The sequence below is a fragment of the Cladophialophora immunda genome (genome assembly GCF_000835495.1).
Source record: "Cladophialophora immunda strain CBS 83496 unplaced genomic scaffold supercont1.6, whole genome shotgun sequence".
Lineage (NCBI taxonomy): Eukaryota > Fungi > Ascomycota > Eurotiomycetes > Chaetothyriales > Herpotrichiellaceae > Cladophialophora > Cladophialophora immunda.
The window spans coordinates 2204366-2228273 of NW_015622546.1; the positions used below are offsets into that span (position 1 = coordinate 2204366).

The 23908-nt window shown below is 51.1% G+C and overlaps 2 protein-coding genes and 1 non-coding gene across 3 annotated transcripts; 1 reads left to right on the forward strand and 2 right to left on the reverse strand.

Moving 5' to 3' along the window:
- Positions 1–2374: 2374 nt before the first annotated feature.
- PV07_10314 lies at positions 2375–2465 on the reverse strand. The gene has a single exon. It is a non-coding gene; the product is annotated as a tRNA-Val (tRNA).
- Positions 2466–2823: 358 nt separating this feature from the next.
- Positions 2824–5048, reverse strand: PV07_10315 (uncharacterized protein; the record flags this gene model as incomplete). Its single annotated transcript, XM_016397635.1, has 5 exons — positions 2824–3026; positions 3094–3718; positions 3989–4497; positions 4553–4870; positions 4952–5048. 5 exons carry the CDS (start codon positions 5046–5048, stop codon positions 2824–2826), a joined length of 1752 nt encoding a protein of 583 aa, XP_016244826.1.
- Positions 5049–5550: 502 nt separating this feature from the next.
- On the forward strand, positions 5551–7614 carry PV07_10316 (uncharacterized protein; the record flags this gene model as incomplete). The annotated part of the gene is made up of 8 exons (XM_016397636.1): positions 5551–5598; positions 5649–5689; positions 5747–5875; positions 5934–6364; positions 6418–6748; positions 6802–6882; positions 6937–7046; positions 7127–7614. The coding sequence occupies 8 exons, from the start codon at positions 5551–5553 to the stop codon at positions 7612–7614; spliced, it is 1659 nt and encodes a 552-aa protein (XP_016244827.1).
- Between the last annotated feature and the right edge of the window lie 16294 nt (positions 7615–23908).

The following is a 23908-nucleotide window of genomic DNA, read 5'->3' on the forward strand; positions in this document are numbered from 1 at the left end:
TCCTGGGATCTGCTCGCTACCAACTGACAGGGAAAATTACTTGCATTGAACTCCATTGTCAGTGGGTTTTGCATCACGAATACGAACGGCTCGGTTTTTTCCGTGAGGGTGTGAGGGTGTGAGAGTGTGTATATCGACAGGGTGGAATATGGAGACCCTGGGAAGACAGTGGACGAGACCTTCTTCATGTCAAATGTCTCACGTCAGGGAGGGAGGGTGGGGGAAGCCACTCGCCTCGCGTATGGGGGACTCACCTGGAACCAGCCAGGCTTACCGAGTATTACAGGGCTACTAAACAGGCGGTCCAAGTCGTTTGCATATGCATTGAACCCGATTCAGCCCAACACACCCTTTCAATCCAGAAAATCAATGATTTCATGAGTGCCGTGTTAGAACGTATCGGTTCGGTCGCCCCAGGCCCCCAGCCTCCCTTTTTCTTGCCCGGCGAGAATGTCCTTTGTCATGACCAATACCCATACACGTGGTGAGCGGACAAGCTTTGTCATTGATTTGCACCTATCGAACCTTGCCGTGATATTCCAAAGATAAAAGCAAAGTTTATGTCCCAGTGAGGAAACAAGAGTCTGCGATTGGCCCATACGGACTTTAATATACATGCAACTTGCTCCTAGTTTCCTGATGTTACTACTCGTAAATGGGGGTTCCTTCCATTTCTGATACCTTTACGAAAATCGCCCTCAAAGAGCTGTTAGGGTCTCTCGATGCTGGTCGGCCGTGGGATGATCAAGGTCAGGTCCTCCCAACCGCGAGGTCTGGAATTGAATTGAATCAAATCGACGAGCTTCCCCACGAAGACGTCATTTTCAGCTTGCAACGACGGCCGGAACAGAGAAGCTTCAATTTCCGGAAACCTCCTCGATCTGAAAGCCCGTGGGGTTTTTCTTTTTGTACCCTTTCTTACCAAGCTGCTTCTCGTGGTTTCGACGCAGACTTTGAATCGTCTCTGAACCTTGTGTGTGCCGGATTTGCGATTCCTCCAGGCAATAAACCCCGCCGCGAACTCAAGAATCGAGATCTGGAGAAGTTCTCCGGTCTTTGATGGAAGTATCTTCCCAGGTGCGACGGCGGTTTGTTTCCATGTGGCGAGCGAGACAGGTGCGGATGCTCGGTCCTGTTCTTGTTTAATCAGTGATCTTAATATGTCCTGAATCATCATCCTGCTCCGCATGCCCCCGTCGAAATATGTGTGTGCCCTCGAGAAAGTTTTCATGGGTCTTGCACATCACTGATTTCAGCGGGGTGGGAGAAGAGAAAGGAAGGTCGTGAGGTTGGTTCCACACGATACATACACCTGTCATGACTTCTGGCGATCCGCATCATGCCTGCAATGACCCATGGTCGATCTCTTCCCTGGACTCTCCCGGTTGGATCGAACCCCCCCAACCCCCCCTTTTCCTAGTGAAGCCTGCTCACGATCCTGGCTTTGTGGAAGGCATGATTCAACTCTCGGCATGGATTCGGCTTGTATGACTGTTGTGGAAAATTGAACCGAAGCATCATCGTCTTTCCCACCGATGCAATTTCATTGCATGTGGCTCATCGCCAGGCCTGTCGTTGCTTCGCGGTTGCCGAGGGCGATACCAACCTGAAAGACAAAAAGCAAAAACAATATCTGCTCGAAGAGAACACGGCTTCCTGTGTTTGGAAATTAGATATGGACTGGAAGTTGGAAGTGGTCTAGAGCTCTCAAGCACTTGGGATGTTGCTTGAAGGATCGCTTCTGGGTTGGTTTGTTCAAATGGGCGGGAAAGGGCCATGACACCTTGGGATAGCAGACAGGCTTCAGCACAGACTAAGCTGGTTCCCGTGCCCATCTCGTACACTCGCTCCATGTGTTCTTCGTTTCCCCACTGAACAACCACACAGAACCTTTGGAGCGTGCTTCCAGCGGCCAACTCCAGTCTTCATGGCTTAGGTGGCTTGAATCGATCGAGGCAATCTTGAAGACCACGCATTTCATGAACTTTGGCTTTGGCTACCCATTGTTCTAGCATAGCTCTGGAACCCGGTTACGGCCCCTCGGACGAGTTACGAAGGAAATGGATATTTTATACCTTATGACACCCGTTCTTTTAGGCTCCGCATCAATATGTACAAGCATCATCCAAATATTGACACTTCAGGCTCTTCTCACTTTTTTTTTGAAGATGAATCAAGGCCTGTTTGGCGGATGGTATGCTCGATTAGATTGGGAGTATTATCCACAATGAGATTGGCAATCAGTTTTTCCCGGGGAGACTATTTGATTAATTAATAATTAAGCAACACTGGCCCGAGACGCAGTTTATTCGGACGGGGCCAAAAAATTAAGAAAGAACAAAAAAATACAGAACTTGTGCATTCAAAAAATCTATGCTCGGACCTGGGATCGATCCAGGGACCTCGATGGTACAGAGGCACAAAGCCATGTGAGCATCGCGTGATAACCACTACACTATCCGAGCGGATTTTCAGCAATATTTTTGCCTCTTAGTGTATTAACCTAAATTTTTTTCGGGCGAGAACCTCGGCTCGTTGTAGGTAGGTGGAGACAGGAGTGGAGATGGCTCTTCTTCCAACTTGGACTTCGTATGGCTGCTCCTCGTACGCCTCTACTCGATGATGGCAATCTGCTCCCACCCCAAATTAAGATATCGTGTCAAAGAAAGGGCTGTGGGCTCGCTATGGGAACGATGGCTCAGACACAGCCTACGAGGCAAGCACAGAACGTTGGATGTCCGTTGTCGCCTTCTATGGCCAGTACTGATGGAAAATGAGCTGCAGTACAAACTAGACTGTAGAATCGACTCTGGTTGGCGACGATCACGCTCCGCACATGCTTCCTCCATCACAACTGAGAACGTGCCCAGTCACGTAGGTTGCACTATCTCCAAGCAGAAAGATGACACTGTCGGCCAGCTCGTGAGGCTTGCCCATTCTCCCCATCGGCGTGCCGGATCCCAGTCTATCTGCGACGTCTGGAAACTGCGCAAACGTTGCTCGTTGCATGCCAGACTCTGTGAGTCCTATGAAAAAGAGTTTACACGTCAGCATTCTCCTATGTCCAGCGCGACGATCCCCCGAAGGACTTACCAGGTGCAAGCGAATTCACGCGAATGCCTTCCAATGCCCAGTCTAGCGCCCACGTCCTGGTCAGCCCGATGACTGCGTGCTTTGCAGCGCTGTATACGGCAAGGCCCTTGACAGCTCGAAGACCAGCGCCGCTGGACGTGTTGACGATTGCGCCTCCGCCTCCTTGCTTCTTGAACTGCCAATACGCTTCGGTCCCGCAGTTCCAGACGCCCGTGACGCAGACCGCAAAGATCCTCTGGTACAGCTCGTCGCTGACAATGCCGCCTTCGTATGGGCAGATTCCGGCGTTGGCACACATTCCGTCAAGCCTGCCAAACTTCTTCACAATCTCCTCCACCCAAGCATGGACCTGGTCTCGAGAGGAGACATCGACGTTGGTGTAGATGAGATCCGGTACGTCCTTCAACTCCGGGGGCTGGGGACTAACGTCTGCGACGGCGATCTTTGCCTTTAGGATGATCAACTTCTGTACGATACCAAGTCCAATGCCTGAAGCACCTCCGGTCACGGCGATGACCTTGCCTTGGAGCGAGTTGCGCTCCATTTGGGGGGACTGCAAATGTGGCGGCCCGATCTCAACGGATGGGGACTGTTGGCTTATGACAGGTAGAGGCCTCCCACGATCCTGGTGCTTGTCAGTAATAGTCGACTAGTCTATTTGCGAGACCCACGTGCAAGGAGGTGCTCCCGGCGGAAATGCGACATGCCACGCAAACGCCGAGTCGGCATGGGACACCCCAAGGCGTGACGTCTTCTTCAAGGGCTGGCTCGCGGAGGTGCCATGTGGAGAGAGGAAAAGAACTCCCGAGGGAGAAGGCTGGAGGTTTCTTGCTTCACAGAGCCCCAGTTACAGCACGGCTATAGCATTCGGGGGACTCGCTACTCCTCCTATTACGTGTAGAGGCGCACTCGTAAAGAAAAAGGACCACCGCCGTTCTTGCTGGCAAAGCACCGACAAGTCCTCCAAATTCCAAAGTTCGCCCAGAGGCATGCCAAAATGAACCAATATCCATTCATGCAGAACGACCTTGGACTCGTCACCCCACGGCACCGGGCAGACTTCGAAGCCTGGAGCGTCTGTGGCGACAGCCGCAATGTGCTTGTTCCACAGCCACCGAACGGACGCCATAGACTCCTCCACTCCAATGAATGCCTCCCCTTTGATGACTTGAATTCTCTCCTCGGGCGACGCCGAGTTGTACCATGCACTGTAACCCGTGCGAAGCAACAGAATGTCCCCCTGCTGGATTTCCACGTTGAAGTGCTTGGCCATCTGATCCAATTCCGCGACTGTGATGGCATGGCTGGAACCTGCATTGACCAGACCTTGTGCAGTCTCTTGTCGCCAAAGCGGATAGTCCAGAAGGATCCCGCGGCCAACTATGCCGCCTCTCTGCAGCCACCCTGGGTAAGTCAGTGGCTATTCCTGGACAAAGCACGTTCAAGAACATATACGGACTGTGTGTGCCGTTTCTTCCGTTTCGATTCTTCAACACGTCTTCGAACTTGAGTCCGTTGTAGAAATACCCGTCTTTCTGGGTCGCGCAGTGCGTCATGCCGTCCCACTGGGAGCTGCTCTGCGTGTTGAAATGGAGCTCGTCGTCGTAGACGTACATGCCCGCCAGGGAACGGTAATCTATCACGTTCTGCTCCAGCTGACGGCGGCTGCCGATCCGCTCCCCAAAGTGATCAAGAGGGAAGTCCAGGGACGCGGACCTGCCGCTCTTGACCTCCGCAGCCGCTCGCTGAACCGTGTCTGGAGTGAGGAGATTCAAGGCTGTTCGCGGCAATCAGTGGCTGCTCAGGAGAGAACGAGGACGAGAGCCTTCTTTGAAGGAGATCACTTTTGCTAACTCACTTCCAATTTCGTCGTCGGCGCCCCAGAATCCCCAGGTATTGCCCTGGGGTCTGCCTTCCACCGGTGGCAGGGCATCAAATTCAGGAAGAGTCTTCATCTTGTGGAGGAGATGGCACGATCAATCTACCAGTGGAAAAACTACAACCTAGACAGGGCATAACATCACTTCGTCAAAGGGATACCAAGAAGCACGTTCTGGTCCACGCAAGAAGCTACCCTGCACCTGTCGTCGTGTGCCTTGAGACTGATGCTGATGTCTCCATCGTTGCATGTGCAGACGAGACAGAACGGGATTGTGCCACATGAGTGCGGAGTTTCACATTCGGCCATTTCTTAACTCGGGGTTGCTCGAGTAGGCAAATGTTAAGACCCACCGGAATATGGTTCTTGAGATGGACATTCTCCGTCCTGGGCTTTTATTGACTAGTTCGGAGTTATTGGAGATAGGTGAGTGCTCTTGAATACCTTCCCGCATTGATGGTCGTGGTGGTGAAAAAGGCCAAGTGAAGTTTTCTTTGTGGTGCATCCAATACTGAAAAAAGCCATCGGCAGGGTAGACTCAGAAGACAGGTTGAGGAGGGCATTCGTACGTTTCGACAATGGCACTTCTGCTACCAACTTGCGTTTGGGCGATTCTCAGCGGCCTAGTATTGTTACTCTGTCCAGTTTGATGTTGACAAACTAACTCCGATGAAAGGCTTCTCACTTGAAATACAATCGACGAGAACCGACTCTTTTGTACGTTTGGGATGGTATACAACCCGACAAGTTCGTCAGCTAACGTCCTTGTCTTAGCCGGTATCTTGCAGAATTGGCGACATTGTCGATGCTAGCATTTGTGGCCCTGTTCCATCAGTCCAGAGTGTTAATCACAAGTATAGCGCTCAGCTTTGTCTTCATTACATTGCATCTCTTTGCCTTGGGGTAAGTGTCGACTTGACTTCGTGGCGATGGGAGCTGACTCAGGGGTACTACGCAAAAGTTCAAGCATTACAGTGTACCGACTGTTCCTCCACCCACTCAAGGATTATCCAGGGCCTGTGCTGGCCAAGATTACCAAGTGGTATGGGTTTTACCTCACCAGTTTTGGAAAAACGTACATCGATTACACCAAACTTCACGAGAAGTACGGCGATGTCGTTCGCATCGGCCCAAACGAGCTCTCTTTCGTGGACCCAGAGTCCGTGAAATACGTTCATGGATCGGCGGCAAATAAACTGGCCAAAGGCCCGAACTATGATACTCGCTTGTGGGCAGATGGCATCAGCCTGGGAGACGAGAGAGACATTGTGGCTCACAGAACGCGCCGCAAATTCTGGGACAAAGGTCTGGCTATCAAGGCTATAACGTCTTACGAACCCAGGCTTGTTAGAATCATCAACGTGCTGAAGAGCAAATTTGACACCTATGCCGGTAAGTCACCAACAGGCATTTTTGGGGCAGGCTTGGCTGATATCACCTATTAGAAAAGGAAATCGACGTTGGAGCGTTTATCGACTTCTTCGGATTCGATGCCATGGCAGATCTTGCCTTCAACGAGACTTTTTCGTTCCTCGAGAACGAGAGCTCGGGGGAGCTGGCGGGCCTCGTCCGCAAAGGCCTCAAAATGACAGAGCTCATTCGAAACGTACAGTGGCTGACGCCAATATTCAAGTACCTGCCCATGGATCCCGAGGATAAAGCGCAGACTGAGCGATTTGCGAAAACTTCCGCAGAACAGTTTGAGAAGAGGTTAGCCATGGGGACCGAACCGACGGATCTCTTCACCTATCTACTTGCACATGATGAGAGCGGAAGGTGGGTTTCCCGTTGTTGAGGACCGTGAGTCGATAAGACTGATAATACGACAGGACGCTCGCAAAACGCGACCTCGAATCGGATTCACCTGTAATTATCGTTGCGGGAAGTGATACAACTGCTGTCTGCCTAAGGTTGGTTCACATGTTTGATACCAACACATATCAATGAACTAACGTCCAGGAAAGTTTTGTCTTCTACTTCATCTCCAGAGACGCCACCATCCAGAAAAGGCTTATCGAAGAAGTCGACCAGGCTTGGGCACAGCATGGGGCGAGACTCGATGGCCGTAAACTAGGTACGTACTCCGATACCTTCCTGTCAATCAGGTGTATATTGGCTAGAGATGAATACTGACTTGGGTTGCGACACGTGCAGGGCCTGAACAGATGCCATATTTGAACGCTGTTATCAATGAATCTCTTCGTATGGTTCCGCCTGCCCCGAATGGCAACCAGCGCACCACTCCCAAGGGCGGTTGTGTGGTTGACGGAAGATACCTGCCCGAGAACACGCAGGTTTCCTGCCAACCGACGTTCATGGCTCACGACGCGCGTAGTTTTACTAAGCCAGAACTTTTCGTGCCCGAGCGCTGGATCGACGAGAAACGAGATCCCGAATGGAACCACGACACGAGGTCCTTCATTCCGTTTAGCGCCGGCCAGTTTATCTGCCCCGGCAAGGCCCTGGCGTACCTGGAGATGCGGCTGCTCCTCGTGCACGTGTTCAAAGACTTTTCGTTCGAGATGTCCCCGGGGTTTGACCACGCGGGCTTCTGGCTCGGGCTGCAGAGCTATATGGGGTATATGAAGAGACCGATCACTCTCACGGTCCATCGGAGACAGCATGAGGGATTGCCAAATTGAGGGCTTTCAGACTGCATGGAACAACAAGTAGAGATGTGTTTTGTTCTAGGACCTGTCTTATGTAGTCTCCCGAGAGGAGCCTCGTCACTCCTTTGACCATGGTATTAGAGAGTCAGAGACCACGCATTCGATGCTTTCGTCCAAAGTTGGAGGATGGTAATCCGATTCGATTTGATAGAAAGTACTTGAAATAACAGTATCATGAGCTGCAAGATACTTCGGACCTCAGTGGCTCCTGTTCACATACACGGATGGTTTGGAAAGAGAGGAGATTTTGCAGATGGCAATTCACCCATGGCAGCAAAATTTTCCAAGGTCGTAGTTAAAAGGAAGGATATTTGAGGTGTCGGACAATTTGCCGCAAAACTACCACTCTGCAACTCGAATTTTCTATAGATGCAAGCTTTCCTTCCCCTCTGTGGCTCTCTTCCCCCCTTCTCTGTAAATCTCTTGAATTTGGAACCGGTCAAACCTCAAAATATTGTTGCTCGTCCTTGCCATCCACCAAGCCCAAGTACCACGTCAGGTCTCTGCCGTCCAGGTCCCGTGTGGAGAAGCCGTTGCCCAGCCAGTACCACACATTTCGGCCACGGTACTGGATCTCGTAGTCTTCATACCGAGGCGTCGCAATGAGCTCCATGCTACGGGGCGAGAAGCAGGAAACAGATTAGCCATCCGTCGAGGATCTCAAAAAAGATATTTTCGCACATCTTTCTGAGGGAGTTGACGGGGGATTACTCACTATTGGGTCCTCGTTCCCGGGTGCAGCATGATCTTCCCACCCAGCTTCCCACCTTTGAACCAGCTGCGACAGTTCCCGGACCACACGGTGCGGTTGTGATACAAGTCCGTGTGCTCTTGGTAGTCCAAGGCCACGTGCATCTTCGGGGTGTAGCTCTTGATGTTCTCGAGCTGCAGCTTCCGGATCATCTGGGCAAAGTATTCCGCCATCTTCTCGATCATGCACAGGGCGCTGCCCTGGCCCAGTGGACCGTACGGCCCGTAGAAAGTAAAGTAGTTGGGCATGAAGGGCGCCGACAGGCCGAGGTACGAGATCGGGTTCTTGCGGTACTGGTCTTGCAGGTTGTACCCGTTGGCGATGATCGGAAATCGAGGCACCCAGGTGGTGTTGAAGCCAGTGGCCAGGATGATCACGTCGACTTCGTGTTCGTGTCCGTCGGGATCGAGAAACCCTTGTTCGGTGATCGTGTCCAGGGATTTCGTGAACGTCGTGACGTTGGGGGAAACGAGGGCCTCGAGGAATCCATTTCCAGGGCTGGAACGAAAGCAATCAGTCCGAAGCACATTCAAAATGTATTGGACGGGACCTCAGTGTCGGACTTACGTTGGCCGCTTGCAACCGACGGGGAAGTCCTTGGGAATGAGCTTGTCGATGAGTTCGTCCCTGTCTTTTAGCTTCTCCATCATTTCCTGCCTTGCCATCTAACAACAAGAGGTCAGGAGTCGTGCGAAGTCTACATCACAGAGAATAAAGACTTGCCTTTTCCAGCGCCTTTGCCTCGGGGGTGTTCTGGTGGAATGCCAAAAACCCTTCTTGCAGCTGTGTCTCTACCATTTTGCAATACTTTAGGTAGTAGCCCGGCTCTTCCCTGAATCTCTTTTGCTGCTCCTCAGAATCTTCAACGAATTGTTAGCATTCATTCTGTTTCAAAGAATACAACATTCACCTACATTTGAAATTGAGTCCTCCAGGTCCGGAGTATTTTGAGGCAAACGAAGGTGTCATCCATGTCGGTGTGCTAATCCATGTGTACAGCTTCTCCACTTGAGGCTGGATTTTGGCGATAATTTGGACACCGCTTGACCCGATCCCAACAACGGCAACTCGCTTACCATTCAGATCAAGCCCCTCCGGATAAGCTGCAGAGTGGACAAGCACTCCTTTGAATTCGTTGAGGCCGCGTATCTTCGGCCACTCCCAGAAGCTAGATGAGTTAGAAGTTAGGGGAGGCGTTGAACAGAAGTTTGTACTTTCTGGACTTACTTGAGGGGACCGCCAGCATTTATGAAGATGTCGCATGACTCTGTGAATTGATTTCCAGAGTCCAGGTCTGTGACGGTGATCTGCCAATGGCCCTCTTCGTCATCCCATTCCGCGTGGTCTACCCGGTGCCGAAGCTTGATATACTTGGATAGTCCATATTTGACGACTATGCCTTTGAAATAGTCAAAAATCTCCGGGCTTTCTGCGTAGTATTGAGACCAGATATGTGGCTCCCAGGTGAATTGATAGCTGGCAGAAGGTATGTCGCAAGCACAGCCTCTATGAGATGTCAGTCCGAAAAGGTGATACTACCGTTGTGATTATACATACGGGTACCGATTTTCCAACCAAGTGCCTCCGACATCAGCATTCTTGTCGTAGATTTGCAGTTCCACGTTCTGCATTTGGTCTTGTACGAGTTTCGCTAAATTGATCCCCGAGGCACCGGCTCCGAGACATATTATCTTGACCGGCCGCAAGATCCCTGAGGGAACTTCATTGATGGTGTAGCCCGCATCATTTGTATTCTTCCAGCCATACTTGGTGGCGAGGTTGTTAGTTGAGTTCACCGAGGCCGACTTTGCCTTGTCGCTGTCTTGAGATGCGACCATCGTGGTGAGACCCGATCTATATTCAGTGGCAGTTTGGAATTCTATGAGTGACCACGTAATCTCTGAATCTAAAATATACCGAGTATGGTGTGGGTGACGATCGCACGAGATATCCTGGATGTGTTTGGATCTCGAATATCCTCTACGAGGGACAACCTGTTTCTGACGGGTTTACCGCCGTTCAAGTTAGCATGAATTCCGCCGAGAGAAGATGATCTTGTTCCTCTTTGACGCCGATTCACGTCGCTCTGAGGCCGCCTGTGGGAGGCTCAATGTCCCGGTGCCGTCGAAAACTTGAAGCTAGATGCCACTCCGCAAAACGCTCAGCGGTTGCCTTCCTGATTCGGACGAACTGCATTGGGTTAGTGTGGTAAAAAGTCCGGTCGAACACCCGGGTTGGTCAGTCGCGATGGCAAATTGTGGGCCACCACATCGAAACTCCGACTTCGACACTCGATTCCCCAGAATCTTCATGCATGGCTTTGGATTTTCGGTCACACACATGGCTTCCCCGCGTCAAGCCCCCGGACTTTCTGGTATATGCTGTTGTGGAGCAGGGGACCTGCATTAGCAATCCGGATCACAAGAAATACCACTTCATGAGGCCTCGACTTCGTCTCAATTCCCAGTTTGTTGCCTTCACCTACCCGACGACAGTGTCCGCGCTTCATCACTGAACCAATTGTCAAAATGGCAATGCCCAAAGAAGAATTGTCACCGCATCACGAGGAGCATACTGTGTATCACAGCAAAGCTAAAGAGAAGTTCAGCCTCTACAATTATGGCATCGTCGTCTGTGTTTCCTGCACCTCGCTGGCAACGGGCATGGTGAATGGCATGATCAACACAACTCTAGGCCAGCCAAGCTTTCTGCTCTACTTCGGCTTCCTTCATCAAACAAAGTCCAATACGCCATTGATAGGAGCAATCCTCGGGGTGTTCTTTGCATGCGCCTTGTTTGGCTGTGCCTGGGCTAGCTACTCATCCGACAAAATCGGGCGTAAAAAGACGGTTCTCATCACGGCAATCATCTCCATCGTCAGCACGGCTCTGGTCGCAGGAAGCGTACACATCGCCATGTTGATCATTTTCAGGTGAGGCCCCTACAACACATTCTAAATCGGATGGGCAAAACTAAACATTGTCAACCATTCCCAGGGGCTGTTCTGGCTTTGCTTCCGGAGCATATATGTCAGTTGGGTCATTACTTCAAAGCGAGCTCGCTCCTCCTAGGTACCGGGGTCTCATGGTTGGCCTTGTTGGCGTCATGATTTCTCTCGGCTACGTCTTCGCCAACTGGCTAGGCGTTGCCTTCTATTTTGTGCAAGCCGGTGGCGTACAATGGCGGATTCCGTTCGCTATTTGTGCTGCTCCGTCGTTCCTGACTATCTTCCTCCTTCCTCTAATCCCGGAATCACCAAGATGGTTGGTGATGAAAAACCGCACCGATGAGGCTCGTGCTGTCATCTCAAAGTTGCATGGCCATCATGACGACGAGGGTCACGAATTCGCCGAGCTCGAGGTTAAACAGATGGTTGACCAGATCTCGTTTGAAAATCAACAACAAATGGGATGGTGGGAGCTATTCATGTCGAAAAGGTACCGCAAGCGGTTTATCCTAACAGTCATCACCCAATCTATGAGCCAGGTAAGCTTTTCTAACATCCCAAGCACCATTCATTGTTAACTAACGCGTAATAGTCCGCGGGTATTGTGGTCGTCGCCAGCTACGGTCCGACCATATACGCTAGCCTTGGGTTTGATACAGTGGGCCAACTGTCTATCACTGCAGGCTATGTTACATTCGGAGCTTTGACTGCCGCACTTGGAACACTGCTCATCGATCGCGTTGGTCGAGTACCACTACTCGCTATCGGGACAGCCATTCAGATTGCACTGATTGTGGTAGTCACTCCGCTCATTGTCAAATACGCTGGAACCGCCAACCAAGCCCCTCAGAGAGCTACTGTGGCTATGTTCTACATCTTCGAAGCGGGATACTGCATGTTCGTGGAAGGTGCAAGTTACACTTACGTTTCCGAGATGTGGCCCGCTCATCTGAGGGCCAAAGGCTCGGCTCTTGGAGTCGCCAGCATCTACCTTGTCGACACCATCTACGTCGAGTAAGTACTGGAAAATCTCGTGTTCGTCATTGCGGAGCTGAATTGATTTGACAGAGCTTCCCTCTACGCCTTTGTCTCCATCGGATGGAAATTCTACCTTGTTTTCATCGTTGCCGGTGTATTCTTCCTTACTGCGTTCCTTCTCCTGGCCAAAGAAACCAAGGGCAAGCCGTTGGAAGAGATAGCCGGGCTATTTGGAGACAAAGTTGCGGCCGAGACATTGGATAACCTTATCATTACGCACGATACTGAAGTCGAGGAGACCAAAGAAATCCCCAAGGTCGGCGAACTGCGTGATTCTATGACAGTGTAGGACCTACATACATGCAGATTACATCCAGAGTGAGGTGGGAAAGACAAGAAATATTTTGCTGGGTACTAATGTACTATTCGTCAACAAGGAGGGCTTTCCGCTGAACATCTCAAGCCTAACTTCCAGTAATGCCATTTATCATTAGAAATATGATTGGAGCTTCCTCTCAAAGGGCAGCTTAGTGCATCACAGCACTGTTAGAAACCTTGGTTGATAGCTGAGCGCTGTACGATGAAGCAGACCTCCAGGCGTGCTTAGATTCATCACCACCGTGACTTGCTTTGTAAAGCACTAGGACTTGCGACTCCGACTTGTCAAACCAAACTGTGCTTGGATTCATAATCGTCACCTATTAGGTTCAATGCTCTCGCTTCAGCCATTCGCTGCGGCGATTGGTTCTGGTCCATCGCATTGCTTGGTTTCCGAACCCGTCAGCCACCGCAGATCTCCTGCGACTGCCACCGCATTTCGGAAAAGGAGTTCCGATCACCTTCGGCAAGAAGAAAGTGTGCCCTTTTATCTTCTGTACAAAACGTTTCTCAGGTTTCTTTGCGGCTGAAAGAAGATTCTCTTCGGGGCCCTCTAACTTAGGACTGGCGTACTTTCTCGAAGTGCAAGAGAACATTGCACCCTAAAGGCATGCCGGGGCTGGTGGCGCTCGTGACTGGCGCAGCATCTGGCATAGGACGAGCAGTCGCGAACAAACTTGCCAGTCGAGGGATCTCCATCGTGCTTGCCGACCGCGATGAAGCCCTCGGTTCAACCGCCGCCGGTGAGATAGCTCAGAAGTACCACGTCCGCACAAAGTTTCAACGGGTAGACGTTACTCAAGAGTCGGAGGTCAGACAGCTCGTGGCGAGCGCCCTTGAATTTACAGGGAGACTAGACTATGCGGCCAACTGCGCCGGTATATGCGAATCCGTATGGGAGGAGGAAGAGAGCATTACAACAGAGTTGTTTGACAGGTATGGGGGTGGATATCAATTGTACTTCCAAATCTCTTCCGTTACTGACAAAACGTTTTCTTCCTAGAACACACGCGGTCAACACTCGTGGCCTTTGGCTGTGTCAAAAGTACGAAGCGCTGCAGATGCGTTCGCAGACGCCGAGAGACGTCACCTTCAGCCCCCCAAGCCCCCACCCGATTCCTGGTCAACGGGGTTCAATTGCCAACGTCGTCTCGGTTTCAGGTTTACATGCCGTGGGACTAGCGGCGTATACACCTAGCAAATATGGCGCAGCAGCGGTCACGAAGAACGGAGCCAAGTTCTATGGCCCCAGTGGCATTCGAGTGAATGCAGTCTGTCCAGGCTGGACACTGACGGCTATGATTGAACGGAGTATGGGCGAAGAGGGAAAAGTGGGAACGAAAGAGAATGACAACTCCCCTGTGAACCAAAAGATTGCGCTGCGCCGTATGGCTTATGCTGAAGAGCAGGCTAATGTGATGAGCTTTTTATTAAGTGATGAAAGCAGTTATATGAATGGCTCGCTGGTAGTGAACGACGGTGGATTCCACGATATCCGGTAGCTGAAATCGAGCTCGAGACGTATCGCAGGCAGTAAGAGACAGGCGGGCACCATTTCTCTCAAGATCCGCGGGAGCAGTCATACAAGTAACAATCTTATCTGCAGAATAAAAGGTGTGCATCGCAGGCATCGGATTACGTAGTGGGCTGCTAGAAAGACAGTATACCTCGCCTTAGGTGCTGTTCGTCTTTATCATCGGCCCTACGGAGAAACATCCTCCTAACACACTTCGTTGAATAGGCTCTTTCAGATATGAATCTCCGTGCCCCGGCTCCCAGCTAGCCGAAGCAGATACCTATCGCTCCCTCCCCGAGACTTAAGGCACGCTTTCCCCAAGTCTCAACTCCGCACTCCCCCAAGTCGTTTTCTCCGGACTTATCACCAAACACAGCTGGAGCCACTCACTCAATGTCGCAACAGAAGAGCAGAAAACAGCCCGCAGAAAGGAGGTATATTTCTAGAGCCTGCCTGGCTTGTAGAAAGCGGAAGGTGAAGGTAACACGGGCACCAGCCGTTGTTCTCAGGTGTCTGTGGTGACTCGGGCTGATGATGAGTTCCTGTCAACAGTGCAATGACGACAAGCCTCGATGCTCCAACTGCGCCCTTTATAATGTCGAATGTATTTTTGTCGAGGATCGTCGTCGGTGAGTTCGCATCTAGCAATTGCTAAAAGATGTCGAGAAGGCGAAGAGGTTGTAGGGGCGCTTGGAAGCTGATCTGTTGTAGGATGTCAATGTCCACACGCTTGGAGAGTATCATAGCGGCATCAAAGGCTTCCCAAGAAGACCTCAGCCACGAGAACGTCCTGCATGTGGCAGGAAGCAATGCACAGCTGCGGCAGCTCTCCGGAACTGGACAGCAACCAGGTCCTTCTTTCGTGTGCGACCAGGAAGTCATCGAGAATTTACGACCAGGCAACTACCCCTCGACCTGTGATACAACCAACTCCGTCAGAGGTGACGCTTTACACTCACCTGATTCTGAGCAAGATTGGGGATCATGGATTGGCTTGGAAGATGCAAATGACCTTACGAACGCAGCTGGCTTCGCCGAATGCCATCCGTTATTTGATCTTGTCCCATCACTAGGACTCACTCCCAATCAATTAGATGGGCCCTCTACTTTCGAAGGGGTTTTTATTCTGGATGCAATCTCGTCAGAACAGAATGCTCCGGCGGGAGGTCCAAGCCCACTACTCCCCGCTGAACAAATTGACTCTTCCACGATGAATGCTAGGGGCAAAGTGAGATCGCATGATTTCGACCAAGAAGATGAAGAACATCTGGACAGTATAACGAAGCACCTCACAAGCCGCCTAGGACGCTTACAGATTGCTGAAGACGGACAGCCTCGCTATTACGGAGCAACCAGCAATCTTCACCTCTTGCATAGGGGCCCATCGTCCCTTTGTCAACCCAACATTCGAAAGGTGGTGACACACGGGGATGCAGCGATCGCACGAGCTGGCCTCCAATGGAAAGGGGACCCAGAGTACGAAGAAACTCTGGTCAATTTGTTCTTTTCGTGGCATAATGCCTTGATGTATGTGGTGGATAAAGCAATATTTTTCCAAGAACGACAACAATTTCGATTAGGACATCATACGACTCTCTATTCTCCGGCGTTGGAAAATGCCGTGTAAGTTCACATAAACCGAAAGACTGAAAATGGAATAGAACGAACTGATTCATCCTGACAGATACACAATTGGGGCTGCATACACGGACCGTCTTCATGCAGACATTGACGGAGCTACGGATGAGTTCTTTGGATTTCGAGCGAAAGCACTTTTGGACATCGAAATCGATAGCCCTACAATTGCAACGGCTCAGGCCTTGCTGGTGCTCTCATCACACGAAGCTGCTCATATGCGTGACTCACGCGGCTGGATATATTCTGGTCAGATAATCTCTCCGTCGTCCTCCATTTGCTGACATGATAGCAGGAATGGCGGTGCAGATTTTGTCAGATCTCGGGCTGCACTTGAATCTTGCGCTAGACCTCTCCAAATTCCATCACACGAACAGCAGTACCGGTGAGGTTGCTTTACTGCGGCAAAACCTGTTCTGGTCGGCCAACACAATAGACACGTAGGTCTATCATAAGACAGTCACGAACCAAAAGCTGACGAGGCTAGACTGTGGAGTGCTTATAGTGGACGGCCGTCTCTGATGAAACGGCTTGCCCACAACATACCAAACCCTTTGCCCTCAACCAACTATACTTGGGAATATTATACCGACGAGTATAGCACCATGACCTTCCCAAAAGACTTCGACTTCCATGCGGCAGCGCACGTTCATGCCTATCTGGCCAAGCTGATGACAGTTTTCGCCCGAGTGTCAGAAGTGCTGTACGTTCAATCAACAACTGGACGATGGCATCTTACTAATACGGGGCGGTAGATATTCTGGTGTTCCTGATGTGTTGGACGATTTACAATCATTCGTTGTCGAATTTGATGCCGAGTTGCAAAATTGGCTCAGTACCCTCCCACCGGCGCTCCGCGTTGATTACTCCTCTACGCGCACAGCGATCTACCTTCCCGCAGTCCTCGAATTACAGTAAGGCATTCACATATTTTATGCGAGGATAACTGACTAATAGTGGAGGCTCATTTTCAATGAATGCGTTATTCTCTTGCATCGGCCGCTCATCGCTGCCGACGAGTCGTCGCGACTATCTATCTCGCCCACTCATCGAGATGCCGCCCAATCCTTTTCAAAATGCGTCCAAGCGGCGCGACGAGTCTGTCAGCTCCTCACAATCTTCCGTCAGCGGTATGGGCTCCGTCGACCTCACCACCAGATGGTCCATGTCACAATGACGGCGGGTCTCATTCACGTGTTCCAGATGTGTATAACCAGCACCGGGACCGCCGAGAATCAAAGGGCGCAGCAGGGATTTTTGACGTGCATTCAGAGTCTGGGAGAGATGGGTCAGACTTACAAGAGCGCCTCGCGAGCTCTTGATGTAATCACTTCGCTCGGGCAGAGTTGGCAGAACGATGCTTTCGCTGGGCGTCGGGTGAAGTGGCCGAAGCTGCAATAGCAACAATTGGTGGTGTCCTAGATTCACCCCATGGAAATTCCATAACTCGAATGGCGCAAGCTTTATTACTTAGACTGTGTACTTTCTCCACACGGAAAAAGCCTTCTCCTCTGTTTCATTACCGCCTAGTCGCCATCGCCGCATGCTCATGCCACGGGGAAGGTGGCATCTCCGATGAAATTGCGTCCCCCGGAAAACGACCACCGCCTTGGGTCCCCAACACTAGAAGAACGCGACCAAGTGTCACCTGATATTTGGAGAAGATGCTATACTAATTCAATTCCTTTTGAACGGAGAGAAGCATCGGTCATTTCTCAGTCAACATTCTTTTTCGAATTTTAGTCGGGACGGAGAACCAAGATGGGAGAGGCAACACCTGCTGCTATTTCCACCACCGGAGATTCAAACTTGAACGTTCCCGTCAATGGGCGTAATGATCCTGTGCTGTCGGATGGTGCAACAGTGTTCAAGTGTGCGAACCAGTATCAGGGCCAGCCGCGCCAGATAAGAATAATCGTCGTTGGGGCGGGGATCAGTGGGATTGCCGCCGTCAAAATCTTCAAGGAGACATTCACGGACGCTCCGGTGGAGCTGGTGATATACGAGAAGAACGACGACGTGACCGGAACTTGGTTGGAAAATCGATATCCTGGGTAAGCACTGGCTCTCAACTGTAGAGGGACAAATCTTTCTGAATCAGAGATACAGGTGCGCTTGTGATGTGCCCGCGCACGCCTACACTTTTAGCTGGGAAGGAAACCCACGGTGGTCGCGCGCGTACGTAGGTGCCCTGGAGCTCTATCAGTATTTCAAAGGCCGCGCCGAGGCATACGGTGTAGACAGGTTCGTGAAACTCAATAGCTTGGTCAAGGAGGCTGTCTGGAGCGAAAGCAAGGGCAAGTGGAAATTGCAGATCGAGGACTTGACGTCTGGAACCACCTTCTCCGACGAGGCTGAGGTTTTGATCAACGCTGCAGGATTTCTGAAGTAGGTGTCGGTCGACTTCTTCTAAACCTCTTCTTATCACAGGCTGACCTGTTGCAGCAAATGGAAAATGCCCGATATACCAGGTCTGGCCGATTTCAAAGGCAAACTGATTCATTCTGCGCAATGGGATGCGAAGTATCCCCTGGAGGACAAGATTGTTGGCATTATCGGGTCGGGGTCGTCTGCAATTCAGATCATTCCTCAAATCCAACCCAGTAAATCGCATTGACTCCAAGATGGGAAAAATCAAACTCTGACGATGACTTGCAGAGGTTAAGCATATGACATCTTTTATTCGATCCTCGACATGGATTACACCCGAGTTTGCCGCTGAATTTGCACCCGAAGGCCGCACGGCTTTCTTTTCTGACAGGCAGAAGGACGAGTGGGCCGAGAACAAAGACAAGTTCTTGGAGTATCGAAAGAAGGTCGAATCGACCATGAACAAGTTCTTCGATATGCAATTCAAGGACTCGATTCTTCAAAAGGATGCCTACGACAACTTCCGCAAGACGATGCGAGAACGGTTGTCAAGAAAGCCTGAAATAGCGGATATCCTGGGTAAGCAAACGTTTCTGAGGACCCGAAAAAGAGCCCACTCTTTCAAACTTTGAGATGAAAATTGACGCGTTTGATGCGGACAGTCCCCAGCTTTGCCGTTGGCTGTCGAAGGGTGACCCCTGGCCACGGATACCTTGAAGCACTTACAGAAGACAACGCCACTGTCCGGAGCGATGGAATAGTCTGCATTACAGAAGACGGTGTGCAAATGGGTAAGGGCGATAACATCGCGCTGGACGTCTTGATCTGTGCCACCGGCTTCGACACCAGTTTTCGACCACCATTTCCTCTAATCGGGAGAGGGGGTTGCGATCTTAGGGATGAGTGGGCGGTCGAGCCGAGATCCTACTGCTCCATCGCTGCTCCCAATATGCCCAACTACTTTAGTAAGTCTTATACGTTTGCACTCTGCTCGGTGAACTTGATCACGTCTGACTCAATTTTCTATTTCTACTATTCTAGTCATCAGCGGACCGAATTTCCCACTGGCAAATGGGTGTCTGATCCCATGCCTCGAGACAAACATCAAGTACGCCTTCGCGGCAGTGAAGAAGCTTCAGTACGACTCCATCAAGGCGATTGCGCCGAAACTACAAGCCATCGACGACTTCCAGGAGTACAAGGACGCGCTGATGGAGGACCTCGTGTGGACCGACCACTGTGTCTCCTGGTACAAGAACGGCAAGGCTGAAGGCAAGGTCTGGGGCCCCTGGCCCGGCTCGTCTCTCTCGTACCTCGAACTGATGAGCCAGCCTCGCTGGGAGGATTGGGACTTGACGTACATGACGCGGAATCGCTTCCACTTTCTGGGCCGGGGCAAGACGGAGCGCGAGGCTCACGGCGGAGATTTGGCATATTATTTGACCGAGCCCGGTGCCGCTGTACCTACCTAGCTTGAGGAGTTTGTCTGTATTCTCCCTCCTTCCACGAGCTCGATACTGTCAGTACATCATGGTTTTCTTGACTTCGATGAGTCGCGCGACTCAACGCCGTACCGGGGTAAGCAGGTATTGGGAGGGGAGAACAATGTCTGATACAGGCTGCGAAGTGAAGTGTGGTGGGACCCGTGTGGGCCAGATGCACCGGTTATCCCGAAGCAGTTAGTGGCTCGATTGGCAAAGCGGCCATTTTAGGTTAGCCGAGAATTCGAGCCTGGTGTTTGATCTCCACGGGATGCAATTCCACGGAATTTGGCAGAGGTCCGGATTTCATCGGGCGTAGCCTGTTTCTTCGCAGAGATGTTCGCAGAGATGTTGATTGCATTTTCCCGTGGAAGAGTTGGCCCGTCGCTCCGACTGAAAACGCTTCCGCCTCGTTTCTACCATTTCTGTGCCTTGTCGTGACGGGCACTCACTCCGTGGCTTTCCAGCTAGGCGGTATCGCAATCAGGAGCATTGACGGAAATACATTAACTAGCCCAAGCGGATGGCAAGCATGGAAAAGCACGTGCTGTATAGAAAGCCGAACAAACAAGAACTACAATGGGAAGTCGAATTAAACCGTTATGTAATGGCTCTGCAGCAAAGCATTCAGATTCTCTTTGCCTTTCTTCCCCCAGTCTTGCTCTGATTCAGCTTTCCAACCTGTCCCGGCAGCACCGTTCATCCTGACTTCAACGCATATAAACCGGCGATCTAGACCTTTGCCGATCTAGAGTCTGCCAAGCTTCTGTTAGTGGAAAACCTGGAGTCGTGTTAGTATATCCGGTGGCTTGTTAAAGTGGTCTTTAGCAGAGCATATCACCTCCACTGGGCACTAGCACCTACCACAGAGATCCGGTTGGTCATATGACGTTTGATATTGGGAATGAAGAGACAGAAGCCAAACGCCGCGGCGCTGAACCCAACACTTGCATACCAGACGTATTCCAAGGACTTGGCGTAGGCCCACGACTGGCCCAGAGCGGCCTGGGCGAGAATGGTCTGGTTCACCCCGGGCACTTTGGAAATGTCCGCTGGCGACGTAAGGTAGACGGTCACAAATTGGCTGACGGAAGCCGCTGGAAGCCCGGCCTCGCTGACGTATTGAGCCACATACTGAGGCAAATAGTGGGCGATCTTGTTCTGGAAAATCGCCGAATAGATGGTGGTGCCCAGCGCTCCACCGAAGGTTCTCACACACAGGCTCAAACCCGTAACAGTTGATATCACCGCATCTGGGCAACAGACCATGGCCACCGTCTAAATGCCAAAAGCTTTTAGCTGCGTTGAACCCCTGTCTCCACGGATTAATGTCCACTTACTGCTGCTGGCGTGATAATGCCGCCGATACCAATACCTGCAAACGTTGCCATCACGGTTGCATAGTCAGGATTAGTTGGATTACAGTGCGCGAGTGAGCCGGTGAATGCAGCTGGTCCACGAATTAGCGGTAAAATCACAATGCAGACGCAATTCCTTGGGTAGAAATAGCCTCAGGTTCAGGAATATAGAGCCTCTACTTCCAGTAGTCCCCTGAGTGGAATGGCGCAGACTCACCCATGATGACAAGCGCTACCAAGAGTGGTTCTTTGACATGGCCTTTCGTGTAACTCAAGAGAGAGTTTGTAAAGGTCGCGCTTAGGAAGATTGAGAAGCCGTAACCCAGTCCGCGAACTCCTCTTTTGAGCGCCGACTCCTGTGGGTACAGTGTCTGTAGCAGCAGTGGGAAAAAGGCAAAAACTGAATAGAGACTGATACCTAAAAGCCGAGTGTCAGTCCGAATGAACTTTGGGGAATTGGAACCAGAGTATACCTCCAGCAGTTGCCACAATAAGAGCCAATCCAACCGCTCGATCATGACCGAAGATACCTCTCGGTATCATAGGGTGAGGAGCCAGCCATCCTTCCCAATAGACAAATACAGCAACTGCTGCGAAGCCTATGATCAATGGCGCGAGCACATGTACACTTTGCCACGGGTACCGATAACCGCCGTCCTGAAATGCGACGAGGCTAGTGCCAGGTCAGCTCTATCATCGAAAGTAGACATGGAGTCGAGGGATATACACAAGAGTAACACCAACTATGGAGAGGGCGCCTCCAATCCAATCCATTCGTTTCAGGATAGCGGCAGTCTTGACACCCCGCGTCCTGAATGGTCTAACCGGGAAGTAAAAAGCAGCCGCGAGAACCCAGAAGAGACCTGTCCAAATCCTGGTGAATGGTAAGCAAAGGTGGACTCCCCGGGTCTTTCAGGAACCTACGTAATGATCCATACACACCATCGCCAGGAAGCCTTAGTCGAGAGCAGCTCACAGTAAATCAGATAGGGTGCAAAAGGGGCGATGGTGAAGGTGCATGCCCCTAGGTATACGCCCCTCCGTCGAATCGGGGCTATTTCTGCGATTCTGTTTGCGCAGTCAGCATTGGTTCTACTCGACCATCTGAAGTTTAGAGTCCTGATGAGTTTTTCAGATATGACATAAAGCAAACTTACCCAGCCAAAGCACTTAGCTCGCATATGCCGCCACCAGCTCCAGCGATAGCCATGCCTGCCACGGCCTGACCAAAAGTATGTGTAGTGGCTATGACAATGGAGCCCACAACGATCGAAACTCCGCCAGCAAGCACGATCCAGCGTCTCCCTGTATGTATACCAGCTTTAGCCAAGTTTACCAAACAGCGTGCATGGCCAACATACCAACCAGGTCGGTTACATAGCCGACGAATGGGCAAACGGCGGCATAGGCCAATGTATTCGCGGTGATGAGCCAGGAAGCAAAGCTGGTGTGGATGTCTGCAGAGACGTAACCAAGCGCTCCCCCGACCATTTGTGAAGGTAACTGCGATCCGACGTAGAGTCCAGCCAAACCAATGGTGGCGAAAATGGTACGCCAATGCCACTCTGTTTTACCGTCGGAGTCGTCAGCTTTGGCCGCATGTCTATTCTCCGGATCGATGTCGTCTATCGCATCAAGTTTCTCTTTTTCTGTGAGCTTAAATTCCTCGGCATGTATAGTGGAGGCGGCTTCTTTCTCCGAGATATTTTCGAGATCTTGCTGGCGGTCCGCGATATCTGAAGGCATACTGAGAGACATGCTCCAATGACAAGAAACTAGACGACAAGAGAAATCAATGCCTCGTGAACCGTGGCAAACGTCCTGCGATTACCTTTAAACGTGGGTCGATGATTCCGTGAGAGCTCGAACACGCCGAGCATACCACCTCCGCCTCCACTACTTCGTGGGGACCCCGTAGAAATGTGCAGTGCTCTGGAGTTTGACCCTGTCGGGAGTGCGATCGGATGGTAGATTTTAGGAAACGGAGTTAACACCCTTTCGCATGCTGTACGGAGAAGGAATGCGGGGATTGGATGACTGTGAGGATCTGGGGATGAAGCATGACAATCCCCGGGTGTAAATGCGGCGGAACAAGACCTATGGATCCATACTGAATCGGCCTATGATTAGGTATTTTGGAAAACCATTTAGCTTGACGCTGCAATCCCGCCCTAGGTTTTCGTTCAGTCCCTAAAGTTTGCCATGGTGAACCACATCGGCTTCAACGAACACTTCATATGTGTCTGGAGCGGGAATGATAAGCCGCGGTCATTCGGCGTCGAAGATTGATCGATATTTTCCTTGGGCGATGGCATTCTCGCTCAATAAGCCGGGAAAGCGCTCGAAGAATGCCGGCTCGAGCTTCATTGGAGTCTCTTCGGCTTGAAGGGCAAGAATGAGCTTTGCCTCTAGCCGCGCAGATATTGTTGTTCGAGGCGTACCACAATTTGGGGAATCTCGCTGCTGCACTTTCTGCTTGGTGTAGTCAATATACTCCTCCAGTCGATAATAGCACTTCGTCTTGGGGCCTCCGGTCAGTGCATAAGTCTGGTGCTCGAAGCCTTTCGAGGGCGATAGATTGCTCTTCGGAAGCTCGTTCGTGTCTTCTTCCAAACAATATGAGCGCATGGTAGCAAGTGTGACCTCGCTGAGATCGTATTCCGCGGCGTGTAAGATTAGCTTATCTCTGATTTCTGGCCATGCAATCCAGTCAACAACAGGCCAGTGAAAACGGGTAAACTGCAGCCGTGTAGGTCGAAAGCGCGCGGGCAATCGTGCATAGTTTTCTAGAGTAGGTTCGATTCGGTAGCGAGTGATGAGTCCGATGGTCTGAAAAGAATTTGTAAGTATCCA